Source organism: Pongo pygmaeus, chromosome 3 (assembly GCF_028885625.2).
Source record: "Pongo pygmaeus isolate AG05252 chromosome 3, NHGRI_mPonPyg2-v2.0_pri, whole genome shotgun sequence".
Taxonomy (NCBI): domain Eukaryota; kingdom Metazoa; phylum Chordata; class Mammalia; order Primates; family Hominidae; genus Pongo; species Pongo pygmaeus.
The window spans coordinates 122,797,679-122,821,534 of NC_072376.2; the positions used below are offsets into that span (position 1 = coordinate 122,797,679).

The 23,856-nt window shown below is 38.6% G+C and overlaps 1 protein-coding gene across 7 annotated transcripts in view; it reads left to right on the forward strand.

Moving 5' to 3' along the window:
- Positions 1–2,304, forward strand: part of EGF (epidermal growth factor) — a 99,788-nt gene extending 97,484 nt beyond the window's left edge. For 4 of the 7 annotated variants that reach the window (XM_054486120.2, XM_054486121.2, XM_054486123.2 and 1 more), the window contains one exon: positions 901–2,304. In XM_054486120.2, coding sequence (XP_054342095.1) covers positions 901–1,154 — 254 coding nt within the window. In that variant the 3' untranslated portion in view covers positions 1,155–2,304. The remainder of the gene's footprint in view (positions 1–900) is intronic. The other 3 variants (XM_054486122.2, XM_054486124.2, XM_054486127.2) reach the window with 3 other exon arrangements.
- Positions 2,305–23,856: the final 21,552 nt, after the last annotated feature.

Consider the following 23,856-nt stretch of genomic DNA (forward strand, 5'->3'; position numbering starts at 1 on the left):
CCAGATGGGGAGACAGAAGTAAACAGTAAAAGCTAAAGAGCAATGTGTCAGGTAGTACAGTTCTTTAAATCATCTCAACCAACCAAGACTATTTTAATTTTTTTAAAAAAATTTTAAGATGCCAACGAAGACTGTTTTAATTTTTAAAAAATTCTTTCAAGTCAAGGTCTTACTCTGTCATCCAGGCTAAAGTGCAGTGGCTTGGTCATGGCTCATTGCTGTCTTGGCCTCCCCAGGCTCAAGCAATCCTCCCATCTCAGCCTCCTAAATAGCTGGGACCACAGGCATGCCCTACCATACCCAGCTAGTTTTTTATTTTATGTAGAGATGGAGACTCCCTATGTTACCCAGGCTGGTCTTGAACCCTTGGGTGCAAGCCATCCTCCCACCTCAGCCTCTGAAAGTGCTGGAGTTACAAACATAAGCCCCTGCACTGGCCTATTTTAATTTTTTAAAAATTGGGCCCAGGGTGGGGCGTGGTATCTCATACCTGTAATTCTAGCACTTTGTGAGGTTGAGGTGGGCGAATCACTTGAGCCCAGGAGTTCAAAACCAGCCTGGCCAACATGGCAACCCTGTCTCTACAAAAAATACAAAAGTTAGCCGGATAGTCCTAGCTACTCAGGAGGCTGAGGTGGAAGGATCACCTAAGGCTAGGAGGAAGAGGCTGTGGTGAGCTGTGATTGTGCCACTGCACAATCTGCCTGGATGACAGAGTGAGATGCTTATCAAAAAAAAAAAAAAAAAGAAGAAGAAAAAAATGTGTCTAGAGTAGTTTGAAAATGGGTTATCTTTGTGTCTCATTTTCAGGCCAGTTCTTCAACCACTACATTTAGGGTCTCTCTTGCCTATCTATTGTGAATGATATGAATATTGAAATTTCTTTTGTCTTTCGTATAGGGTCAGTGCAACCAACTTCATGGAGGCAGGAGCCCCAGTTATGTGGAATGGGCACAGAGCAAGGCTGCTGGATTCCAGTATCCAGTGATAACGGCTCCTGTCCCCAGGTAATGGAGCGAAGCTTTCATATGCCCTCCTATGGGACACAGCCCCTTGAAGGGGGTGTTGAGAAGCCCCATTCTCTCCTATCAGCTAACCCATTATGGCAACAAAGGGCCCTGGACCCACCACACCAAATGGAGCTGACTCAGTGAAAACTGGAATTCAAAGGAAAGTCAAGAAGAATGAACTATGTCGATGCACAGTATCTTTTCTTTCAAAAGTAGAGGAAAACTATAGGTTTTGGTTCCACAATCTCTACGACTAATCACCTACTCAATGCCTGGAGACAGATATGTAGTTGTGCTTTTGTTTGCTCTTTTAAGCAGTCTCACTGCAGTCTTATTTCCAATTAAGAGTACTGGGAGAATCACTAGGTAACTTATTAGAAACCCAAATCGGGACCACAGTGCTTTGTAAATTGTGTTGTCTTCAGCAGTCAGTACATATAGATTTTTGTTTTTGTTGTTCCTGCAGCCCCAGAAGAAATTAGGGGTTAAAGCAGACAATCACACTGGTTTGGTCAGTTACAAAGTAATTTCTTTGATCTGGACAGAACATTTATATCAATTTCATGAAATGATTGGAATATTACAATACCGTTAAGATACAGTGTAGGCATTTAACTCCTCATTGGCGTGGTCCATGCTGATGATTTTGCAAAATGAGTTGTAATGAATCAATGAAAAATGTAATTTAGAAACTGATTTCTTCAGAATTAGATGGCTTATTTTTTTAAACAAATATTTGAATGAGAACATTTTATTTTTAAAATATTACACAGGAGGCTTCGGGGTTTCTCAGTCATTACTGTCCTTTTCCCCTACAGAATTTTCCCTCTTGGTGTGATTGCACAGAATTTGTATGTATTTTCAGTTACAAGATTGTAAGTAAATTGCCTGATTTATTTTCATTATAGACAATGATGAATTTCTTCTAATTATTTAAATAAAATCACCAAAAAACATAAACATTTTATTGTATGCCTGATTAAGTAGTTAATTATAGTCTAAGGCAGTACTAGAGTTGAACCAAAATGATTTGTCAAGCTTGCTGATGTTTCTGTTTTTCGTTTTTTTTTTTCCGGAGAGAGGATAGGATCTCACTCTGTTATCCAGGCTGGAGTGTGCAATGGCACAATCATAGCTCAGTGCAGCCTCAAACTCCTGGGCTCAAGCAGTCCTCCTGCCTCAGCCTCCCGAGTAACTAGGACCACAGGCACAGGCCACCATGCCTGGCTAAATTTTTTATTTTTATTTTTTGTAGACATGGGAGTCACACAATGTTGCCCAGGCTGGTCTTGAACTCCTGGCCTCAAGCAAGGTCATGCTGGCAATTTTGCAGAATGAATGGTGATTGACTTTCAGCCTTCCAACGTATTAGATTACAAGCATTAGCCATGGTGCCCAGCCTTGTAACTCTTAAAAAAATTTTTTTAATCTACAACTCTATAGATTAAAATTTCACATGGTGTTCTAATTAAATATTTTTCTTGCAGCCAAGATATTGTTACTACAGATAACACAACGTGATATGGTAACTTTGAATTTTGGGGGCTTTGAATCATTCAGTTTATGCATTAACTAGTCCCTTTGTTTATCTTTCATTTCTCAACTCCTTGGACTTTGGTGATACCAGACATCAGAATAAAAAGAAATTGAAGTACCTATTTTCAAATGGATACTTTATAGGAATTTTGGTAAAGATTTGGTGATGGGAGGATGACTTGAGGTTTGTGGATGTTAGTTAATTATTCAGTATGATACCTCGCCCAGCTAATTTAGATTTTTCTATATTTGGTTTTGCTTTCATTGACAATTAATATCCTGGAGGATCAGAAGACTTGTCTATTTCTGCTGAGTCACTGGCCTCAGAAAAATAATAACCATAATTTCCCCCAAGGTTTTCTTTCCCTAAGTGTGAATATTTTTTATTCCTCCAAAAGCTCACTTTTGGGTTTAGATTACATTTTTGTATTTTAGCACCTCTTTCTTTTAGGGGTTCAATGATGACAAAAGAAATGACACGAGACCACAGCTACCCATAATATACCATTATCTTTGTACCAGAAAATCCTTGTTTCCTTCTTAATGACTCTGGTACCTTAGAAACTGGGACCCTGCTAAGTCCTTGACTAGGCTATCCACCAGCTCCTGGTCGGATTAAAGAAAAAACGCACTTTGTGTTTTTTAGTCACCAAGCCACCCTGCAGAGATATCTTCTTCTTGCAGCGTCACATCTTTACCAATAATGTCCTCTTTTCTTTAAAAATTCAAGTTTTAAGAACAGCATTTTCATGTAAAAACTTGATTTGTGTTTTTTCCAGACTGAATACTTTTCCTCCCTAACTCTCATGGTCTCATTGCGTGCAATGCCTGATTGAGCTTCTGTTTGACTAAATGTCACCTACTACGTAAAAAATGAGCATATTGGCCTCTTTTCTAGCATCTAATAAAGGCTTAATACACTGTACTCTTTTGAAACCATAAGATTCCAGTCCAACTATTAGCCTTGATTTCCAATTGATGTTCTTTTCATGAGAATAAATGATTATTGTGTGATCTTTGAAAATGTAATAGCAGTACTAAATTATAAATCCTTAAAAAACACACATACACATGCAACCAAAACCAACAAACGACTGAAAGAAACAGAAAATATCTAGTCAATTTAAGTAGCTGTGACAGGCAAGATTTTATGGTTTGCTTTGTTTTCTTTTACTTTTTATTTCCTCTTTATTCTTTAAGTCTTTAAATGAGAAACCCTTTTCCGCATTGGTTCATTCTGAAGCAGGAATTCTAAACTTTCCTGTTTGGAACTTGACAGGGTTTCTGTAGCTAGAGGCCATATGATAGCAACAAGGAAAACACCAGGCTTTACATGCCTGGCAGCTTTCTACTTTGTGAACCAGGTAAGCTGTAACTGTTTCCCAGACTTTCATCCCTGCATATCATTGGGATACAGTTGGTTACTGTGGTTAGATGTAGCAAAAGACAGATGCACAGGTGCCAGCTCAACCTCACTTTTCCTGGTAGTGGTTGCTGTCAGCCTGCGGATTGTCACCACTGTCCCTTCCTTAGTGTTTTCTAAATCTCTTTTTCCTGACTGTTGGCTCTGATGCACACTGATGATTCCAGGCCCACCACCAGACACAGACGCAGCGTCCTTCCACAGATAGACTTCCCTGCCTGCTCCACTGGACGCTCCCTTCCACTTGGGAAGCGGGGAGTGCTTGACTTCATGGGTTTCCCTGCCAACTCCAACCTGTCCATGCATCCCATTGCATCGGAGTGCTGATCAGTGACTTTGTTCTAATCCTCCAAATCCCCTTTCTGCACCTTATTTTCCCAGCTCTTCTTGCAATTATGTAAGGTTTAATTTCTATAATAAATTACTTATATTACATAGTACTCAATGATTTGCGTCCTTGATTGAACTCTGATACAACAGGCAAACTCAACCAAATACTCAAGGTACACAGAAGTCTCATATTATACAAATTCTTCTATATAATAGAAAAAAGAAAACACTCCTCACCTCATTTTATGGAGTATTATCTTTATTTCTATAGTAGACACGTATAGCACAAGAAAGAAAGGTTACAGGTCAAACTCAATTACAAATATAGATGCAAAAGTCTAAACAAAATATTAAAAAATGACCTTGGCAGCATATTGGAAAAATAACATTTCATGGCCAATTGGTAATTATATAATAAATGAAAGATTGGTTAAATATTTAAAATCATTAGTCATCATTCAATATAGGACCAAAGCAAAAGAGAAAAAAATAAAAGCATATTTTGAGTAGGGGCAGAAATAATTTTCAATAAAATTCAACATGTATTCACAACAGAACTTCTTAGCAAAAATATAAAGAAAAGTTAAATTCCTTAACTTGATGAAATCTATCAAGTCTGCTACTCTCAGCAAACATAATACTTAATAATGAAATATTGAGAGTATTCCCTTTAAGATCAGCACTAAGGATGCAACACTATCATCACTTCTTTTCAGTGAGATACCTATTCTAGGTATCTTAGATAGTAATCTGACAGCAGGATAATATCCCAAAGCAGTAAGATTAGATTTTTAACATATGTAGGGATTTAAAATTTTTAATTACACTCTATTTGCAGATGATATAGTTGTCCAGATAAAATGCAAAATAATCTATAGTTAAATTATAAGTAGGAACACAAAATCAATATATCTCAGGAATGCTTACTAGAAAATGTACTTAAAATGTGTAAATTATAATGGTAATATAAATATGAAGTAACCGTGAATAAATCTAACAGATGTCCAAGCCCATTATGCAGAAAATTAAAAGTGGAAAGACATTGGCTGGGTGCAGTAGCTCACACCTGTAATGCCAGCATTTTGGGAGTTTGAGGCAGGAGGATGACTTGAGCCCAGGAGTTTGAGACCAGCCTGGGCAATACAGTGAGCCTCTGTCTCTTGAAAAAAAAAAAAAAAAAAAAAAGGGAAGAACATTAAAGATTGAAAGATAGCCTAAAAGAAGATATACTGAGTTCATTAATAGAAAGTCTTAATGTTATGAAGTATTAATTCTCCCCAAACAGATAATTCAATAATATTTTAATAAAAATCTCATATTTTTTCCATTAAACCTGGCAAACTAATTCTAAAATTCATATGAGAAGGTCTAGCTATGAACATCTAGATTTATCAGAAACCTACTGCTAAGACTAATTAAGAAAACTGGATAAAAAACCATCTATTTGAAGGCATCAGATAAATACTAAGGCAATGAGGATTCTAGGGGCTAAGATCTTAAGAAAGAATGAGAAATGCAAAGAGATAAACCTGACACTCAGTGTGTCACTTATCTTCTTCCAGCGTTTGCTAATTTGTAAACAGCAGGCTAAAAGAAGAATACAGAGAATAGCGGTAACATGAGAAGTTGAGCAGAGCTTTTGCCATTGTTATGAGGCTAGGAGACAAAAATCAGAATTTAGGACCTGCCAAAGAAGAATGGCCGTGATGACCAACCCAAGGCTTCACATAAGATCTTTGAAGACCTACATAGTAGGCCAAAGATCTAACTAGAAACAGTCCAGACCTCACAAAAAAACACAAATTCAAAATATTTATTCCCTAATGGAATTAAAGTTATTTGACCCCATCTTTAATGTTGCTACAAGCAAAAGTGAACTCTCTCTGAAGGAACATAATGCCATTCAGAATCTCTGATTATGTCTTCAAATTTTTATATACAACATCTGGCATTCAGTAAAAAATTTCCAGACAAGCCAGGGGATAAGACAATTAGCCAAAAACCAAGAGAAAAAAAAGGCCAAATAAGCAGACCTACAGGAGATTCAACTATTGAAGTTATCCAACATGGATTTTAAAGTAACTTAGGTTTATATATTGAAAAATACACAGTGAGAAAAAGAATTGCAGCAAGAATTGGGATCTTTAAAAATAATAAACTTGAAAGGCCGGGCACGGTGGCTCACACCTGTAATCCCAGCACTTTGGGAGGCCGAGGCAGGCAGATCATGAGGTCAGGAGTTCGAGACCAGCCTGACCAACATGATGAAACCCCAGCTCTACTAAAAATACAAAAATTAGCTGGGCCTGGTGGCATGTGCCTGTAATCCCAGCTACTCAGGAGGCTGGGGCAGGAGAATTGCTTGAACCTGGGAGGTGGAGGTTGCAGTGAGCCAAGATCGTGCCACTGCACTCCAGCCTCCGTGACAGAGTGAGACTCTATCTCAAAATATATATATATATATAAATAATAATAATAAACTCGAAAATACAATAACTAAAAGTAAGAACTTATTAAATGGGTTTAACAGCAGATTAAACGCAGCCGAAAAAGAATTAATGAACCAGAAAATAGATCAGCCAAGCATGGTGGAGCATGCTGCAGTCCCAGCTGCTCAGGAGGCTGAGGCTGGAGAATCGCTTGAGCCTAAAAGTTTAAGACCAACCTGGGCAATATAGTGACATAGTGTGTGTGAGTTCATCTTAAAAAAAAAGAAAATAGAGCAATAGAAAACATCCATAGTGAAGCATAAAGAGAAATAAAAAAGAATAGAAAATACAGAAAAAGCATAAGAACATAAAAAACTTCTAACATGTTTTTTAATTGTAGAAGGACAGAAACAAGACTGGGGTAAAAGCAATATTTGAAGAGATCATATGTGAAAACATTATAATAATGAAAAATAATAAGTTGAGACACTACAAAGCCAAACAATAAATACAAATCAACCATCGATACAATTTTTTGAAATTTTTAAAGCAGCCAGAAATAAGAAACTTTATTTTCAAATGAACAAGATAGTCAGATAATTTATCCATGGAATTTATGAATGCCAGCAGAAAATACAATAATTGGCTGAGTACAGTGGCTCGCACTTGTAATCCCAGCACTTTGGGAGGCCAGGATGGGGGGATCACTTGAGCCCAGGAGTTCGAGACTAGGCTAGGCAACATAGAGAGACCTTGTCTCAAATAAAATAAAATAAAATGAAATAATAAAATAAAATATAAACAATAAATAAAATAAAATAAAATAGAACAATGTATTGAAATAACTAGAATTCTACATCCAGCCAGCAAAAATAGTGTTCAAAGGTGAAAGCAAAATAAAGAATTTAGATAACAAAAGCCTAAAGAATTGGACAACAAAACACCTGTACCAATACAAATATTGAAGAAAAATTTTCAGCAAAAATAAAATGATCCTAGATGAACTCATGAAAATACAGCAAAAAATAAACAATTGAAAGGGTCAATATGTAGGTAGATGTAAATGAATATAGACTCAATGAAAAATAGAAAGTTACACATGAAGAAGAATTAAATAGAATGACTTGATCTATCAGACACCAGAAATTATTATAAAGCAATAGTAACTAAGAAGTATGGTACTCTTTCAGGTTAGACAAGTAGGTGAATAGAATAAAAAAGAGCTACATGGCCAGGCGCGGTGGCTCACGCCTATAATCCCAGCACTTTGGGAGGCTGAGGCAGGTGGATCACAAGGTCAAGAGATCGAGACCATCCTGCCAACATGGTGAAACCCTGTCTCTACAAAAAATACAAAAATTAGCTGGGCATGGTGGCGCATGCCTGTAGTCCCAGCTACTCGGGAGGCTGAGGTGGGAGAATCGCTTGAACCTGGGAGGCAGAGGTTGCAGTGAGCCGAGATCACACCACTGCACTCCAGCCTGGTGACAGAACAAGACTCTGTCTCAAAAAAAAAAAAAAAAGAGAGCTACACACAGAAACTTGAAAGATGATTGAGTGGGCAATGCACATCAGCAGTATAAGAATGAACTATTAATAAATACAGCTGAGAAGACTGATTCTCCATTCATGAAACAATGAAACAGATCCCTATTGTAAGCATTGTACATACAACCAACGTAGAATACAAACTTAAATTTGGAAGGTCAAACTATAAAGTTTCAGAAGAGTTTATTGGAGTATATTTAATAACCTTGGGGTAAGGAGAAATTTCTTAATCAAGACCCCCCGAAAAAGGAAAATATCAAAAAGTTGCCATTAAAATTAAGAATCTCTAGTCTTCATATCTTAAAGAGGGTAAAGATACAAAATTCAAGCTTTGAAAATAAATTTTTGATATATATAACTGACAAAGGAAGATATAAATCTAGAATATATAAACACTTCCTAAAGTCAATAAGAAAGAGACTAGCAATGTAGTAGATAGGTGGGTAGAAGTGGGAACACAAACATGACCCCAACACCACATGAAAAGGTGATCAGTCACTTTAGTAATAAGGGCAATGCAAAATGAAACCACAATGAGATACCACTTTGCACCCAACCATTGGCAAAAATTATTAAGTTAGGTAAGTACCAGTTTCAGAGAGAATGTGGGCCTATCAAACTCTTACATATTTCTAGTGAGAGATACCTGTGTATCTCAAGGCACATACAAAAGGGTTCATGATCACAAAAACAAAAAACAAAAAAACAAAAACTGGAAACCACATAAATGCCAACAGTAACATGAATTTTAAAATATGGTATAGTTTTATTATGGGATACTATATAGCAGTTTAAAAAATGAATTACAGCTATGCACATGAAAATAGATTAATCTGAAAAGCTGTTTAACCTGGATCAATCAGAAAAATAGAAAAGAAGCTCATTTTATGACCAAATAATTCCTTTATATAAATTTTATAAGCAAGGAAAATTAAACAGTATATTGTTTGTGGATACAGGCTTAAGTGGTAAAACTATGAAGAAAAGCAAGGGAATCACTGCCAAAAAAATCAGAAGTGTAGTTATTGGCTGGGCACAGTGGCTCACACCTGTAATCTCAGCACTTCTGGAGGCCGAGACAGAAGGATCACTGGAGGCCTGGAGTTCAAGGCTGCAGTGAGCTATGATCAGCCCGAGATGACAGAGTGAGACCCTGTCTAAAACAAACAAACAAACAAAGAAACAAATAACAACAACAAAGGAAAAAAAATCAGGAAAAAAGAGTAGTTGTCTTTGGAGCTAGAAGAGGATGCCTTCAGTGATAGGTACTCCAGGGCTTCTGAGGGTCTGGTATGTTCTAGCTCTAAGTCTTAGTGGTGGACACAAGAGTGTTTTATTATTATTATTTCTCTGTGAAGTGCCCAATACATTTTTTTTCACTTTTTGAAAAGAAATTGTCCTTCAGTTTTCTATTAAGCACTTCATGGATTCCAAAGCAGAATTATTCACATTCTTTGCATTCATTCGGGCTGGGTTTGCTCAACTCTGGATCCCTGAAGCCACGGAGCATGCAGGCTGGATTCCCATGTTTCAGAGCTGGAAATTTTCCTCCCCAGTGTGAAGAGCCTCAAGAGAGGCAGAAGATGCTGTTTATTACACACCTTGAACACTTAGAGGGTTAAAGAAGATAATGGAAGAGCTGAGGAAAGAAGAACTGTGTAATGCACAAGAGACAACACAGAAAAAATAGAAATTGGCATTTAGAATCTCATAAGAAATTATTTGGTTGAGGATGATAAAAATGATGTTCATAATTATGATGAGAAAGAGCATTCAAATTCTGGTGCTTTGGTTTGCTCTAATCATCCATCTCTTTTCTTCTATTAATTTATTCTGACCTTTGAGAATCTCTTGTTTGGGTTTTCCCCTGCCTTTCAGTTTTACATGCTGCCTTTTAAATTCTTACGCAAGCTTTTCTGTGTTTGCTAAATTAAGTAGATCCATAAAGCAATATATATGTTTGTAGTGAGCTGGAAATTACAGTGAAACTGTCTGTGCTTCCTGCATTCATGAGATAATGAATAGGGGTAATTTTTAAGGAATTAGAATAGAAAATCAAGATCACAAATGGTAGGAAGCAGAAGCTTTCACAATCTGGCTCCAGGGTTTTCTGCCTCTAACAACTCTTTAATCCTCCACTGTATTAGAACTCTCAGAACCAGCTTCGTTCCTTTCTTATTCCAAAATTACAGCTTTCTTTCCATTTGTCTGAGGTTCCAAATGAATTTTTATCCCTGCACAATTGTTACCGTCTTCTTATTTTAAAACTGTCATCAAAACTTAGCAAGGTTCTCAGAAAACAAGGCAAATGGAAAATTCTGTGCTTCCGTGATTGCTCAGAGCCTTGAAGTGGGCACTCCGTCTGCTCATGATGAGAAGAGAGAAAAGACCTTCATAATCCTAGCTCTGCAACTGGAGAATCTTAGAAATACAGCATACCCTAGAGGCCATAGAGTTCTGCTCAAACTAAAATTCCCTTTCCTATGTCTCTGAAGAAGGTTCTTTGGCTTCAGCTTTTGACTTAACACTGCAGTCACAGGGAGCTTGAGACTTCAACAGACAGCTGTTATGCTCTTGGAGTGGTAAGGAAATTCTTCCTTAGGGAGGTATTATAGGCCTCCTCTGGGCTAGCTTGGGTCTGTACAAGACCAATTCTTCAAATATGAAAAATGCCATCCCCTCATTTCGACATGTCTCCTTAGAGTCTTCTCTTCTGAAAGTCAACATCCCTGCTTTTGTTGCCTGTATAGTCTGTTTTTAGGCGTAGTTTTAGACTGCGTTGGTGCCTCTTGTTTGGAGGCTTGGCTGTAGTATGGCAGCACCCTTTTTAAAGTGAGATGCCCAAACTGAGTATCAGACTCCAGAGGAGGCCTAAATCCTGGGGGTACTAAGTGCTTTATTCCCTCTTTTATACTAAAGTTCCCAAATTTTGTTAGTTTTGATAGAAACTACGTGACACAGGAAGCGTGTATAGAAATGATCAGGGATCAGCATTAGAAATCCACTGGAGTAGCTGCCCTACAGATATCTTCAATGTAAAGTTGCCACAGGTAGTCAGGCTTCCATCAAGATATGAAGTGAAATATCCTCCCTGGGCCCTGGGCAGGAGGAGCCCCAGGAGCTGGGTCTACTCCTCAGTGCCCCACCCCAGGGCCTCTTGTCTCAGCTTCTCTCTGCAGGTCAGTTCTGCTCTCCTTCTTCTCTTGGCAAAGTGACCTTCCCATGTCTTTTATGTTTCCTTAACTTTGGTTTGCCTGTGCTCCGTGTGGCATGAAACCGACCTACCCCAAACTCTGTAAACTTTTCATTTCAAGTGTTCCCATTGCCATTGCCCAGCTCAGTGTCTCTCAAACTTTAGTGTCCATGAAATCAACTGCGGATTTTGTTAAAATTCCGATAATAGTTCCATAGGTCTAGGATGGGGAGTCCACATTTCTACCAAGTTCCCAGCCAACGTGGATGCTGCTAGTCCACAGATCATACTTTGAGTAGCAATGAATCAGGCTGCAGCTGTCCCAGTTTTCCAGTTCCCCAATTCCAACTTCCTGGGAAAGGGAATTTTATGATCGTGTTCCAGTTTTGGGATTTGTTCAGCCTGGGTCAGGTGTTCACTTTGGTCCAATTAGCTACTGGAAGGGGAACAGATGTACATGATACAAATGTGGTCACCTTGACTGGCCCTTTCAGCAGAAGCTGTGGGTGGACTGGGTAGTTTAAAATGCCAAAATAAGTCTACAGCAGAGGTCACTAAAACCCCTAGATCTCCTTTGTATAAACGGCTCACTAAACCAAATTTTGCCTACCTTGCACTTGTGCAATTTTTCTGATGGGAAATACTGTCATTTTTTCTTTTTCTTTTTTTTTTTTTAAGTTCCAGGGTACATGTGCAGGATATGCAGGTTTGTTACATAGGTAAACGTGTGCCATGGTGGTTTGATGCACCTATCAACACATCACCTAGGTATTAAGCCCCGCATGCATTAGCTATTAACTCTGATGCTCTCTCTTCCTGCACCCCCGCCCTACCCCAACAGGCTGCAGTGTGTGTTGTTCCCCTCCCTGTGTCCATGTGTTCTCATTGTTCAGCTCCCACTTATAAGTCAGAACAAGCTATGTTTGGTTTTCTGTTCCTATGTTAGTTTGCTGAGGATAATGGCTTTGAGCTCCATCCATGTCCCTGTAAAGGACACGATCTTGTTACTTTTTAATGGCTGCATAATATTCCATGGTATGTATGTACCACGTTTTCCTTATTCAGTCTATCATTGATGGGCATTTGGGTTGATTCCTTGTCTTTGCTATTGTGAATAGTGCTGTAATGAACATATGTGTGCATGTATCTTTACAACAGAATGATTTATATTCCTTTGGGTATACACCTAGTAATGGGATTGCTGGGTCAAATGGTATTTCTGGTTCTAGGTCTTTGAGGAATTGCCATATTGTCTTCTACAATGGTTGAACTAATTTTACATGCCCAGGAACAGTGTAAAAGCATTCCTATTTCTCCACAACCTCGCCAGCATCTGTTGTTTCTTGACTTTTTAATAATCGCCATTCTGACTGGTGTGAAGTGGTGTCTCAATGAAGTTTTGATTTGTATTTCTCTAATGATCAGTGCTGTTAAGCTTTTTTTCATGTGTTTGTCGGTCACATAAATGTCTTGTTTTGAGAAGTGTTTATTCATGTCCTTTGCCTACTTTTTAATGGGGTTGTTTTTTTCTTGCAAATTTAACTTCCTTGTAGATTCTGGATATTAGGCCTTTGTCAGATGGATTGATTGCAAAAATTTTCTCCCATTCTGTAGGTTATCTGTTCACTCTGATGATAGTTTCTTTTGCTGTGCAGAAGCTCTTTAGTTTAATTAGATCCCATTTGTCAATTTTTGCTTTTGTCGCAATTGCTTTTGACGTTTTTGTCATGAAAACTTTGCCCATGCCTATGTCCTGAATGGTATTGCCTAGATTTTCTTCTACGGTTTTTATAGTTTTTGGTTTTACATTTAAGTCTTCAATCCATTTTGAGTTAATTTTTGTATAAGGTGTTAGGAAGAGGTCCGGTTTCCATTTCCTGCATATGGTTAGCCAATTCTCCCAGTACCATTTATTAAATAGGGAATCCTTTCCTCACTCCTTGTTTTTGTCAGGTTTGTTGAAGATCATATGATTGTAGATGTGTAGTCTTATTTCTGACCTATTCTGTTCCATTGGGCTATGTAAGACTGTCATTTTCTAACATAATTGACATGGTTCTGATTTCCTTTGTATCCTGTTCACACAGTTAATATAGTTTGTTTCTGATGCTTGTGTGAGGCTCAGGCCTATGAAATTCATATATTCCTGAAAAGAAAAAATTCGAATTATCCTTTTATATCTTCTCATATTTTAGATGCTATTCTTCTGTCATTTTAGTGAGATTTTAGAAGAAAGGGAAGACTTATTCTTAGCCATCCTAAAGAAGAAGCACTTTACATTGTATTTTTCAAAATCCTTATGCCAGGCCCTGAACTCAGTGCAAACCAGCCATCACTTACATGAAACTTACAATTATAATGGTTAACTGTCTCTTTTCGATAGCCTCTCCAGGTGGGTCAGTATGGCCCTTCTAGGGGTCTGTCTGTGTGAGATCCAAGCTGTGGGAATGACATCTACAGGAAAACTTTGTAGAAGTTCAGACCGGAAACTTCCACTTCACACCCCCTCCATCCACACGCATACTAGATGCTGACTTCCCTAGACACTTCGACAGCAGGAACGATGGCAGCACTTTGCTTTTACTCCCTGATCTAGATGCTTACTCCATGGTGACGATTCTATAGTGCTTTCCCCTCCCAATTCCGGTATGTTTTAGTTTCAAGTATATAGGTAGTTTCTAAGGATTGAAGCACTTGGAGGAGTGTGCAGTGGGGAGGGGATGACAGGGATGGATACAGCAGGATAATGAGAATGTTCTCTGGCATGAGTCTGCGGAAGGCAAAGAAGTGCTTCTAGCTTGGGGAGCTTAGGAAGAAATCCTAAAGCAATTCATTTCAGTCCTGGATTGTCCAACTTGGTCCTATTGTTCATTCACTTTTTAAAAAACTAGTCCTAGAAAAACCATATGATCCATTTGGGGTTTGGAAAAGGTCTTCCATAATTCAGAGAACTGGCACATTAATTTAATCAGAAACTTGGCTTATTTTCCATCTCTTCATTTTGTCAATTAAGAGGCATAGCCACAATGGATAGATTCATTCTAATGCAAAGAAAATCAAAGTACTCTTAGAGATTTGTTGGGCCAAGGAGACACTCACATGGGACCACTTTGTAGATCAATTTTCCAAGCCCATGAAAAATAAATGGAAGTGTCTCTGTGTGAGCCTGTTAGTACCTGATCTGCTGCATTATGCATGATCCCGCCATGTTTGTGGTGCAACTATCCATCACACTGTTTCAACAAGGATTTTCCATGTTTGCCAAATGGTAGATATCAAGACAAAATACAGTTTCCTTACTCTGGTTTTCTTGGCAGGAGCCTCTCTTGTACTTTTTTTTTTTTTTTTTTTTTTTTAACAGCTATCTGTAATTTATCTTTGTTTGGTATAGCCACAGAGGTTTGGCCTCTTCCCTTAGGGAACAGGTTTGAGGGCTTATAGACACTTCTCTAGTCTTAATATTTGCTTGATAGTTTTTCTTTTTGCAGCACTGTCATTTTTTAAAATTTCAAATAAACTTGTTACCACTAGTCTGTCTAAAAGTAGATCCCATGTAGGTTGTTAATAAATATGACTCTCATGTAGATGTTATAAGAGAAAACAAAACAAAACAAAAAATCTGATTCCTCCTCTCTGTTAGCTTACACAAATGTATACAGATATAAAGCAAACAGCATTGTGAGATTTTTTTTCTGATAAAAATTATTCACTTTAACACTATAGTAGGTAGAAGGGAAGCTTGCATTTGAATTACACTCTGATAAACAGGGTAATTATACTCGCCTAATTAGAATGATTTCCGTATTTAATAGGCATTGAGTTTTTGGATACCATAGCAAGTACAAAGCCCATGTGCCATTTTTCTTTTCTTCCACAGATTTAATCTATGCTAATAGCTATTCAAACTCTTTCAGACTGCTGAATATTTGTCTTTGGTGCATTTTTCACCCTTGGCTGAGATAGTAATTGCAGCTGTTAAAAAAATTTATTTTCATTTTGTTTATTCTGTCTGTGCTCCAAATCTCCTATTCTAATTTATTTTATATTGCTCTCTCTGCTATTCTAGATTTCTCAATTTCTTCTGATTAAGGACTTTTGTTTAAATCTTGTGAATGGCAATTATTAATTTGTCAGAAAAAATATTTCAGTCCAAATCACTATTGATTTGGATTGTCACTAGATTCAAATATTTGAATAATTGATAGTCGTATATACAAATGAACCTTTCCTACTCAACTTTAATAGTATCTGAAGCAGTGGTTTAAGTGGCTGCACTTATGAAACTTATGAAGTTCCATAATTGTCAGTTTTGACTTTTTTTCCACTATGCCCTCAAATTAAAAACCTATTTTTTCAGTAACCAAGACTTCCAGAAGCCAAATCCCTCTCTTTTCCTAAAGAATGACTTTCCTGAAGGAGAACAGAACTCATTCACAAATTTAAGTCAGTTGTTCCTTTGTTTCAGAATAGTTTGAGACAAATTTGGATAAATGTATAATTTTTGATATGAAAAGTAGAGAAATGGATATGAACCTAAGCCATAAAATTTTTACTCAGCTTTATAGACTTAAACAGAGCTGGAATAGTGTTCTTTTGTAACTCTAGATGTCAAGAGAAGCAAGTTTCTGCTACTGCCACGTTTGAAGACTGTGAACATTTACTACTACAGCGAGGTAAAAGTGTTTGTAAGTGGTACCTGTATGAACCATTTCTTTTTTATTTTAATGGTTAGGTGTTTACTTTTTATTAAACATTTTATTATGAAAATGTTCAAAGTATAGCCAAGTGGGAAGAATTTTACAGTGAACACCCATAAAACCACTTAGATTCTTCCATAACATTTTTCTTTACTTGTTTATCACATATCTAACCTTCTATCCCTCCCTTGATGCAGCCGTCAATCCATCTTATTTTTAATGCTAATTATTGTTAAGTTGCAGACGACAATGCATTTCATTCAAAATGCTTTAGTGTGCAGATTAATAAGAGTTCAATATTTGTTTATAGTTTATTTTTCTTTCAGGGTAAAATTTCCTGAGTTTGTCAAAATGCATACATGCACCTGTGTAACTGAAACCCCTATCAAAATACAGAACATTCCCTTCCTCCTTTACCCCTATCCTTACCCATATCTCCAGGTAACCACTGTTTGGACTTTTTTTCACCATAGATAAGTTTGCCTATTCTAGAACTTCAATTAAAGTCAATCATGTGTTATGTACTCCTTTGCGTATGTTTTCTTCCACTCAGCCTAATTTCTTTCTTCATCCCTGATTTTCATTCCTTTTTATAGCTAATATTCCATTGTGTGAGTATATTACATTTTGTTTATCCATCCTCTGGTTTGTTTTTAGTTTTTAACTATTATGAATAAAGCCGCTATGAATAGTCTTATACAAGTCTTTTTGTGTCAATGTATTTTCATACTTCCTGGGTAGGACTGTAATTGTAGGGTCAGACAATAGGTGTATTTTTTAGTTTTATAAGAAACATACAGAATTTTTCTAAAGTGGTTATTTTATATTCCCACCAATAATGCATGAGACATTCAAATATCCTGCAGTTGATCTTTTTTTAAATTTGTACCTATTCTGGCAATGTGAGCGATATCTCATTATGGTCTTAATTTGCATTTCCCAGAAGTTTTATTTTTATTTTTTTTATTTTTTTTTTGAGACAGAGTCCTGCTCTGTTGCCCAGGCTGGAGTGCAGTGGTGTGATCTCAGCTCACTGCAACCTCTGCCTTACAGGTTCAAGCAGTTCTCCTGTCTCAGCCTCCCAAGTTGCTGGGACTACAGGCTCATGCCACCACACCCGGCTATTTTATTATTATTATTATTTTTAGTAGAGATAGGGTTTCATATATTGGTCAGGTTGGTCTTGAACTCCTGACCTCAGGCAATCCACCACCTCTGCCTCCCAAATTGCTAGGATTACAGGCGTGAGCCACCGCGCCTGGCCTACATGTTTTATTTCTAGTAGTTTTTAGGAAAAACACAATTAGAACATAAAGTCCATAATTGCAGGGCCAAATAGAAAATAAGTCAATTTAAGATAAAGTTCAATAAAAATACTAGATAAATAATAGTTGTGGTGGTATATGGATATAGCAAAATTTGTTGAAGTGGTCTGTGAGTAAGTGAAGTTTGAGAAATGCTTTTACAGAGGAGGTAATTTTTCAGACTTCCTTGATTTTCATGGCTTTCTGTTTTGTTTTTTGAGATGGGGGTCTCACTCTGTCGCCCAGGCTGGAGTGCAGTGGCATGATCATAGCTCACTTCAGCCTTGACTTCCTGGGCTCTAGTGATCCTCCCACCTCAGCCTCCTGAGTAGCTGGGGACTACAGACATGTGACACCATGTCTGGCTAATATTTTAAATTATTTGGAGAGACAAGTTTTCACTATATTGGCCAGGCTGGTTTCATGGCTTTTTAAAATCAAGTAAAAAAATCAACATATACAAATATTTAAGAAATTTTAATTACCATCATCCACTACAGAGTGATTGAGCTCTGAGATTAGGTTTCTATGCAAGCCTAGGGAGAAAAAAGATTTCAGGCCTCACCCCTGCTTTTGAGACCATGCTTTGAACAGTCTGATTGTATAAAACCGGAAAAAGAAAAGAAAACTATATTACCAAGACAAAGTGGCAAGGTGGATATTAGTACACATACTGGAGTCAGCCTGCTGGATTTGATCCTGGGTCCCGCCACTTACTAGCTATGTGACCTTGGCAAATTGCCTTACTTTTCTGTGCTTCAGGTTCCTTGTGTATATAATGTGAGTTATAATAGTACCAACTTTGTATGGAATTGTGGGGAGTATATGCGTAAAAACATGTGAACATCATGTAGTAGGCTTGACGTAGGGGTGGGTTACTATTATTATCACTACTGTAATCAATCAGCACCAATACATTCAAGTGAAAAATGAGGCAGGGGAATAAATACTTCTAGAAAGCAGAAAGACTTGTGCCTTCTGGAATCTTATTGTATCTTATTGTCAACCTGCCATTAATTTCCCTTTGATATGGTTTGGATCCATGTCTCCAGTCAAATCTCATGTTGAACTGTAATCCCTAGTATTGGAGGTGGGGCCTGGTGGGAGGTAATTGGATCATGGGGGTGGATTTCTCATGAATGGTTTAGCACCATCTCCTTGGTGCCATCCTTGTGATAGTGAGCAAATTCTTGTGAGATCTGACTTTTTAAAAGTGTGGCACCCCGCTTTCTCTCTCTTGCTCCTGCCTCCCTCCATGTGAGACACCTGGTCCCCCTTCACCTTCCATCATAATTGTAAGCTTCCTGAGGCCTCCTCAGAAGCAGATGCCTGTGTTATGCTTCTTATACAGCCTGCAGAACTGTGAGCCAATTAAACCTCTTTTCTTTGTAAATTAGCAATCTCAGGTATTTCTTTATAGCAATGTATCAATGGCATAATCCACCCTTTTTCTAAGATAGCAACTGGCTCTTCCATTGGGCAACAGCCCTTCCCAAATCTCAGCGTGAGGCTGACCCTATTTCTTGGCCATCTGGTCCAGGCCTGGCCAATCCACATTTCTCATCCCTCTGTTCACACTGATTGGTCCAGAAATGGACACTTGATCTTAGTCAGAATACTACTATTCAATGATAAAATTTCTGCCGGCGCTATTGAGAAAGTAACTCCCTTTCTTTCTGCTACAATTGCTGAGCTAATAAGACAGGATGGTGCCTCTGGGAGCCATTTTGCATCTTCTGGGGAGATCCTGCCTGAGACTGAATCCCACAGAGAGAAATGCAAAGCTAAACAAAAAGAGAGAGGGAATGAGAGACAGAAAAAGAGAGAGAAAGATGTCTACTGACATCATTTGCCAGCTGGCTCCAGCTGTCTTGATCTTACCTTCCCAGCTGTGGACTCATGCATTCCCTTTTTTGCCTAAGCCAGTTTGAGTTCATTTGCTGTCATTTGTAACTGAGAATCCTGATGAATACATCTTTTATAGTCAAGGGCACATTTTTGAAAGACAATTTCCTTAAGTTGGGGGGCTTTGCTGTGTGTATGTAAATATTTTTCTCTGATGAAACTTGCATAGGTGGTTTGTATATATTACATGGAGACCCTGGTAGAGCCAGGTTTATGAAATACCGCAACAGATCGGGAGGCAGATTTGGAGGGAAATGATGCCAGTCTGTTTACTGTGAAGCAGCCATGGGAAGCAGGAAGACACTCATTATTTCTCAGTGTCATCTGGATTCCATGGTCTGAGTGAGATGGAATGGAGTGGCATGGGGAGTGAGGAGGAGAGTGGGGCCGGATTCTTCTGTAGATATTGCCCTGGTGCTGCAAATGGGTGAGGGAGACGAGATCTGCTGCTTTACTTTCCTTCTTCTTTCAGCCTGCCCTTATCAGCTGTTGCTATTGGAACTTCCAGAACCTGTGCCTCCAAGTCTCAATATCCTTTGATAACACCTCTGATAATAATCCTACCTTATACCCCTGGACTAAGACTCATCTAAACATGATGTAATCATCTGATTTCAATTGGCCCAGCCATCTGGAAAAGGTACCTTTCAATCATTTGGTTGCACTGAAACTAAGCCTAAGATTACCACATCTATATTTAGTGACTTCCTAAACACAGTGTCAATAAATATGGCTTCTTATTGCAAAGCTGGATAATTGCACTTATTCTTGTTAACATCTCATGTGCATCAAAGAGTAATTACAGATAATGAGAAAGTTTAGGTTCAAAGGATTGTGCATATTATCGAATAATGAATGAAGAGTGCTTGAAAGGTGTGATAGGGGTTAATCACTGAGGGCTAAAACTGTCTGCTCATGCATAGCTAAGGGAGAAGCAGCATAAGCTCTTCCATGGTGTACAATTGATGCAACTCCACACCAGCCTAAATTCTGAAACCCTAACCACCGGGAAAACAAAAGAAGTGCTATTAAGAAATGAATGGGTTCAGTGGAGGCAGGAGTGTGTATATGTGTGTGTGGGTGGGGGGGGGGCGCTGGGGGATAGGGGTGTGTGTGTGTGTGTGTGTGTGTGTGTGTGTAAAGTCCAGTAAAACTAACCTGTGATGATTAGCAAGAATTTCCTGCTTATGGTCTAGTCTCTCTTAACTTCATTTATTTATTAATTTTTTATATTCAATTCATTCATTTACTTAAAAAACATTGAGACTCCACTTATGTTGCAGAAATTGTATGATGTGCTTGGTATAAAATGAGGCTGCCCTCACAAAGCTTATAGTCCATCTGGGAGACAGATGTTAAACTACAACGGTGATAATCACTGCAGAGCAAAGTTTCAGTGTGAGATGCTGTAATCTAACCCAGTTTACAAAGGTCAGGACAGATTTCCCTGAGGACCTGACATTGAAGCTGAAGCCAGAAGGAGAAGGAGGAGTTAGATCAGCAGAAAATAGTAGAAAGCGTGAAGGCCCTGAGATGGGGAACAGCTGGCTCCTTGTAAAGGTGGGAAGAATGTTAGAGAGGTTGGAGGAAGGTGAATAAGGCTGGAGAATAAGTGAAGCTGGAGATGTGGGCTGGGGCCAGAGCAGGTGGAGCCTCTTGACCCTGTATAAGGGGCTGAACTTTATCTCAAAGCTGTCAGAGCCGCACCACTGACAGGTTATATGGGAAACCTTACATTTTCTTTTTAAATTAAATTTAATTTCCTTTTAGAGACAGGGTCTCACTCTGTTGCCCAGGTTGAAGTGCGGTGGCACAATCACAGCTCTCTACAGCTTTGAACTCCTAGGATCAAGCAATCGTGCCAGGAAGGGGTTTGGGGCAGATCATGAGAAGGGTAAGCATTGCCTAGCACGGCACTTGTCTAAGGTGAAGGCTTTTCAAGTAAGGGTGTGTGTGTGTGCAGGGGGAGGCTCTGTCTTCCAACAATGGAAAATGGGCCTTCACTACAAATTTGGAGAGTTCAAGGAAATCAAGGTATGACCTCGGGGCATCAAGGTTCTCAAGTGCATCTACCAGATAGCCCCATCCCAGTTTTCAGAGCTCACTTCTTCCTCATGGAGGGTCAATTTGGTCTGGGAGATTGGCTTTTGCAGGGAATCCAGGCTTTTCTCAAGTTCTGCCATTCTTATAGTTAAGTCTTCAAGCCACAGGAGATGGGAGTCACTGTAAAAACTGCAAAGAGTTTTCTTCTTTTGCTTTAAATTGTTGATTAATAGATCTGCCAACAGATCTATCGATCAATAGATCACTTCCTCTCTTTGTTAAATCAGTTCCCCAGTCCTTACAGTTACTATTTTCTTCATACCTTCCAAACACCCGTCTCATTGCATCAGTTCATATAACTCTTTCCACTTCTATCTCATCCCAGTTCTTCACAGGTAACAGTCTTAGCAATCACCAGGCCAGGGATTAGCCTTGTCTCCCACCAGTGATGTGGTTCTTCTTTCCATCCTGCAGCCTGGTGATCCAGCTAGAGGATTCCATATCTAGTATTGCTTCCTAGAACCATATGCCATACCAACTCTTAGACTGGATTCCCTGGAAGTGGCATCTGGTGTGGGATTTCTTATTGAGGTTATTATTGGGAGAGTGCTCTCTGGAGAAGAGGCATGAGAGAATCAGAAGTAGGGTCTGGGAGAAAACTAAACAAGGATGTGGCTCCCCGAGAGACTAGCTTCCCCTTGTGGAAGATTTGGAGCAGAAGTTGCACCGCAGAACTGGCCCCACCTGGGGTAGGGAGGCCTGTCTTGGATACATGAGTGAATACTGGCTGTGGTCTGCATTGCATGTCCCAACTTCTCCCAAACACATACATAAAGAGCTGGCAACTCTCCATTTTTTTTTTTTTTTTTTTTTGTTTTGGTTTTGACATGGGGCCTTGCTCTGTCACCCAGGCTGGATGCAGTGATACGATCTCAGCTACACTGCAACCTCTGCCTCCCAGGTTCAAGCGATTCTCCTGCCTCAGCTTCCCAATTAGCTGGGATTACAGTCTCACACCACTGTGCCCGGCTAATGTTTGTATTTTTAGTAGAGATGGGATTTCACTATGTTGGCCAGGCTGGTCTCGAACTTCTGACCTCAAGCGATCCGCCCACCTCGGCCTCCCAAAGTGCTGGGAATACAGGCATGAGCCACCACGCCCAGCCTCTGTATTGTTATTATCAGCCAACGCACACACACTTAGGGGATGGGTGCTCCAGGAGTAAAGATGGCAAACAACATCCAATTATAGCTGTTATTATTATCCATCATAACTGATAATATTATCAAAAGGCAGTTCATATTTTTGCAGTTGGAAAAAGTTTCCCTTTAATGGTGGCTGTGAAACTGGTGCTATATTTTTTCTCCTACAAAAGGCTATGTTTTCCTTAATGTTCACCTGTAAAATTAAGTAGAAAAGCCTGTTAATTTGAAGGGAAAATGCAAGTGAATTTATTAATGAAGTGTTAACAAAAAGGTTTATTGTAGCAAGGTTCTCTTCTCATTCCCTACGAGGCCTCCTAACACATACTCACATACATTTCTCCCTTAAGAATGTCTGTCTGTTGGTTTCCGAGGTAAGAACACTGTTTTGATTTGTTTTGTTTTTTGTCTGCTGTAATCGAAGCAAGTTTCCAAGTTGGTGAATTAATCCACTGTGCCCTGCTTACAACTAACTAGCTAAGAAGGATACAATATCATATTATATACACACAAAGATATATACTTTAATATGTGAACCAGAATTAATTAATGTTTCGTGTAGAAAAATCCATTTTGTCTCAATATGTAAGCACCTGAGAAATGTTTCTCTGAAAGCTTCTGGGAAACTGCTAGAGTGATCTATTGAACTATAAATGTAAATCTACTTATAATTTATAAGGAAATAAGCCTCAGGCATGTTTTTATAGTTTCAGCCTTCTCTGGCTAGTCCTTACAGCAGAAAAGAAAAGAAGTACTTTTTGAAGGTAACTCAAATTTTCTTCCCACATTTGGTATACGTGAAGGAATTTGGGGAAATTTTGCATTTGGTGGAAACCCATTTATAAATTTTCTTGTGAAAATATTATAACCATTGTAGCAATCTTGGGGACAGGAAGTACTTGATCTTTGTTCAAGCCATCAGTTACAAAATATTGGAAGTGAAAGCTGCTGAGGTCTGCGGTGCAGGGGTAGTGGGCCTAAGTATCTTGTTAAAAGGGAAGGACTTACACATTTCAGCATTCATGTACATTTGTTAGACCACAAGTAATTATGACCTTTTGGGGGGAAAAAATGCAATGGAGGTGAATTGTTTCCCTTGCCAGGAGACAGAATTTTTGAGCAGCTCTCTGGAGAGCAATAATGGCCCAGCATGGGTTTGATTAATTTGCAACTGGAAAGGTATTAACTTGAGGAAAGTGTTCAAGAAATATTTGGAAGTTATGGTTTCTCTATTG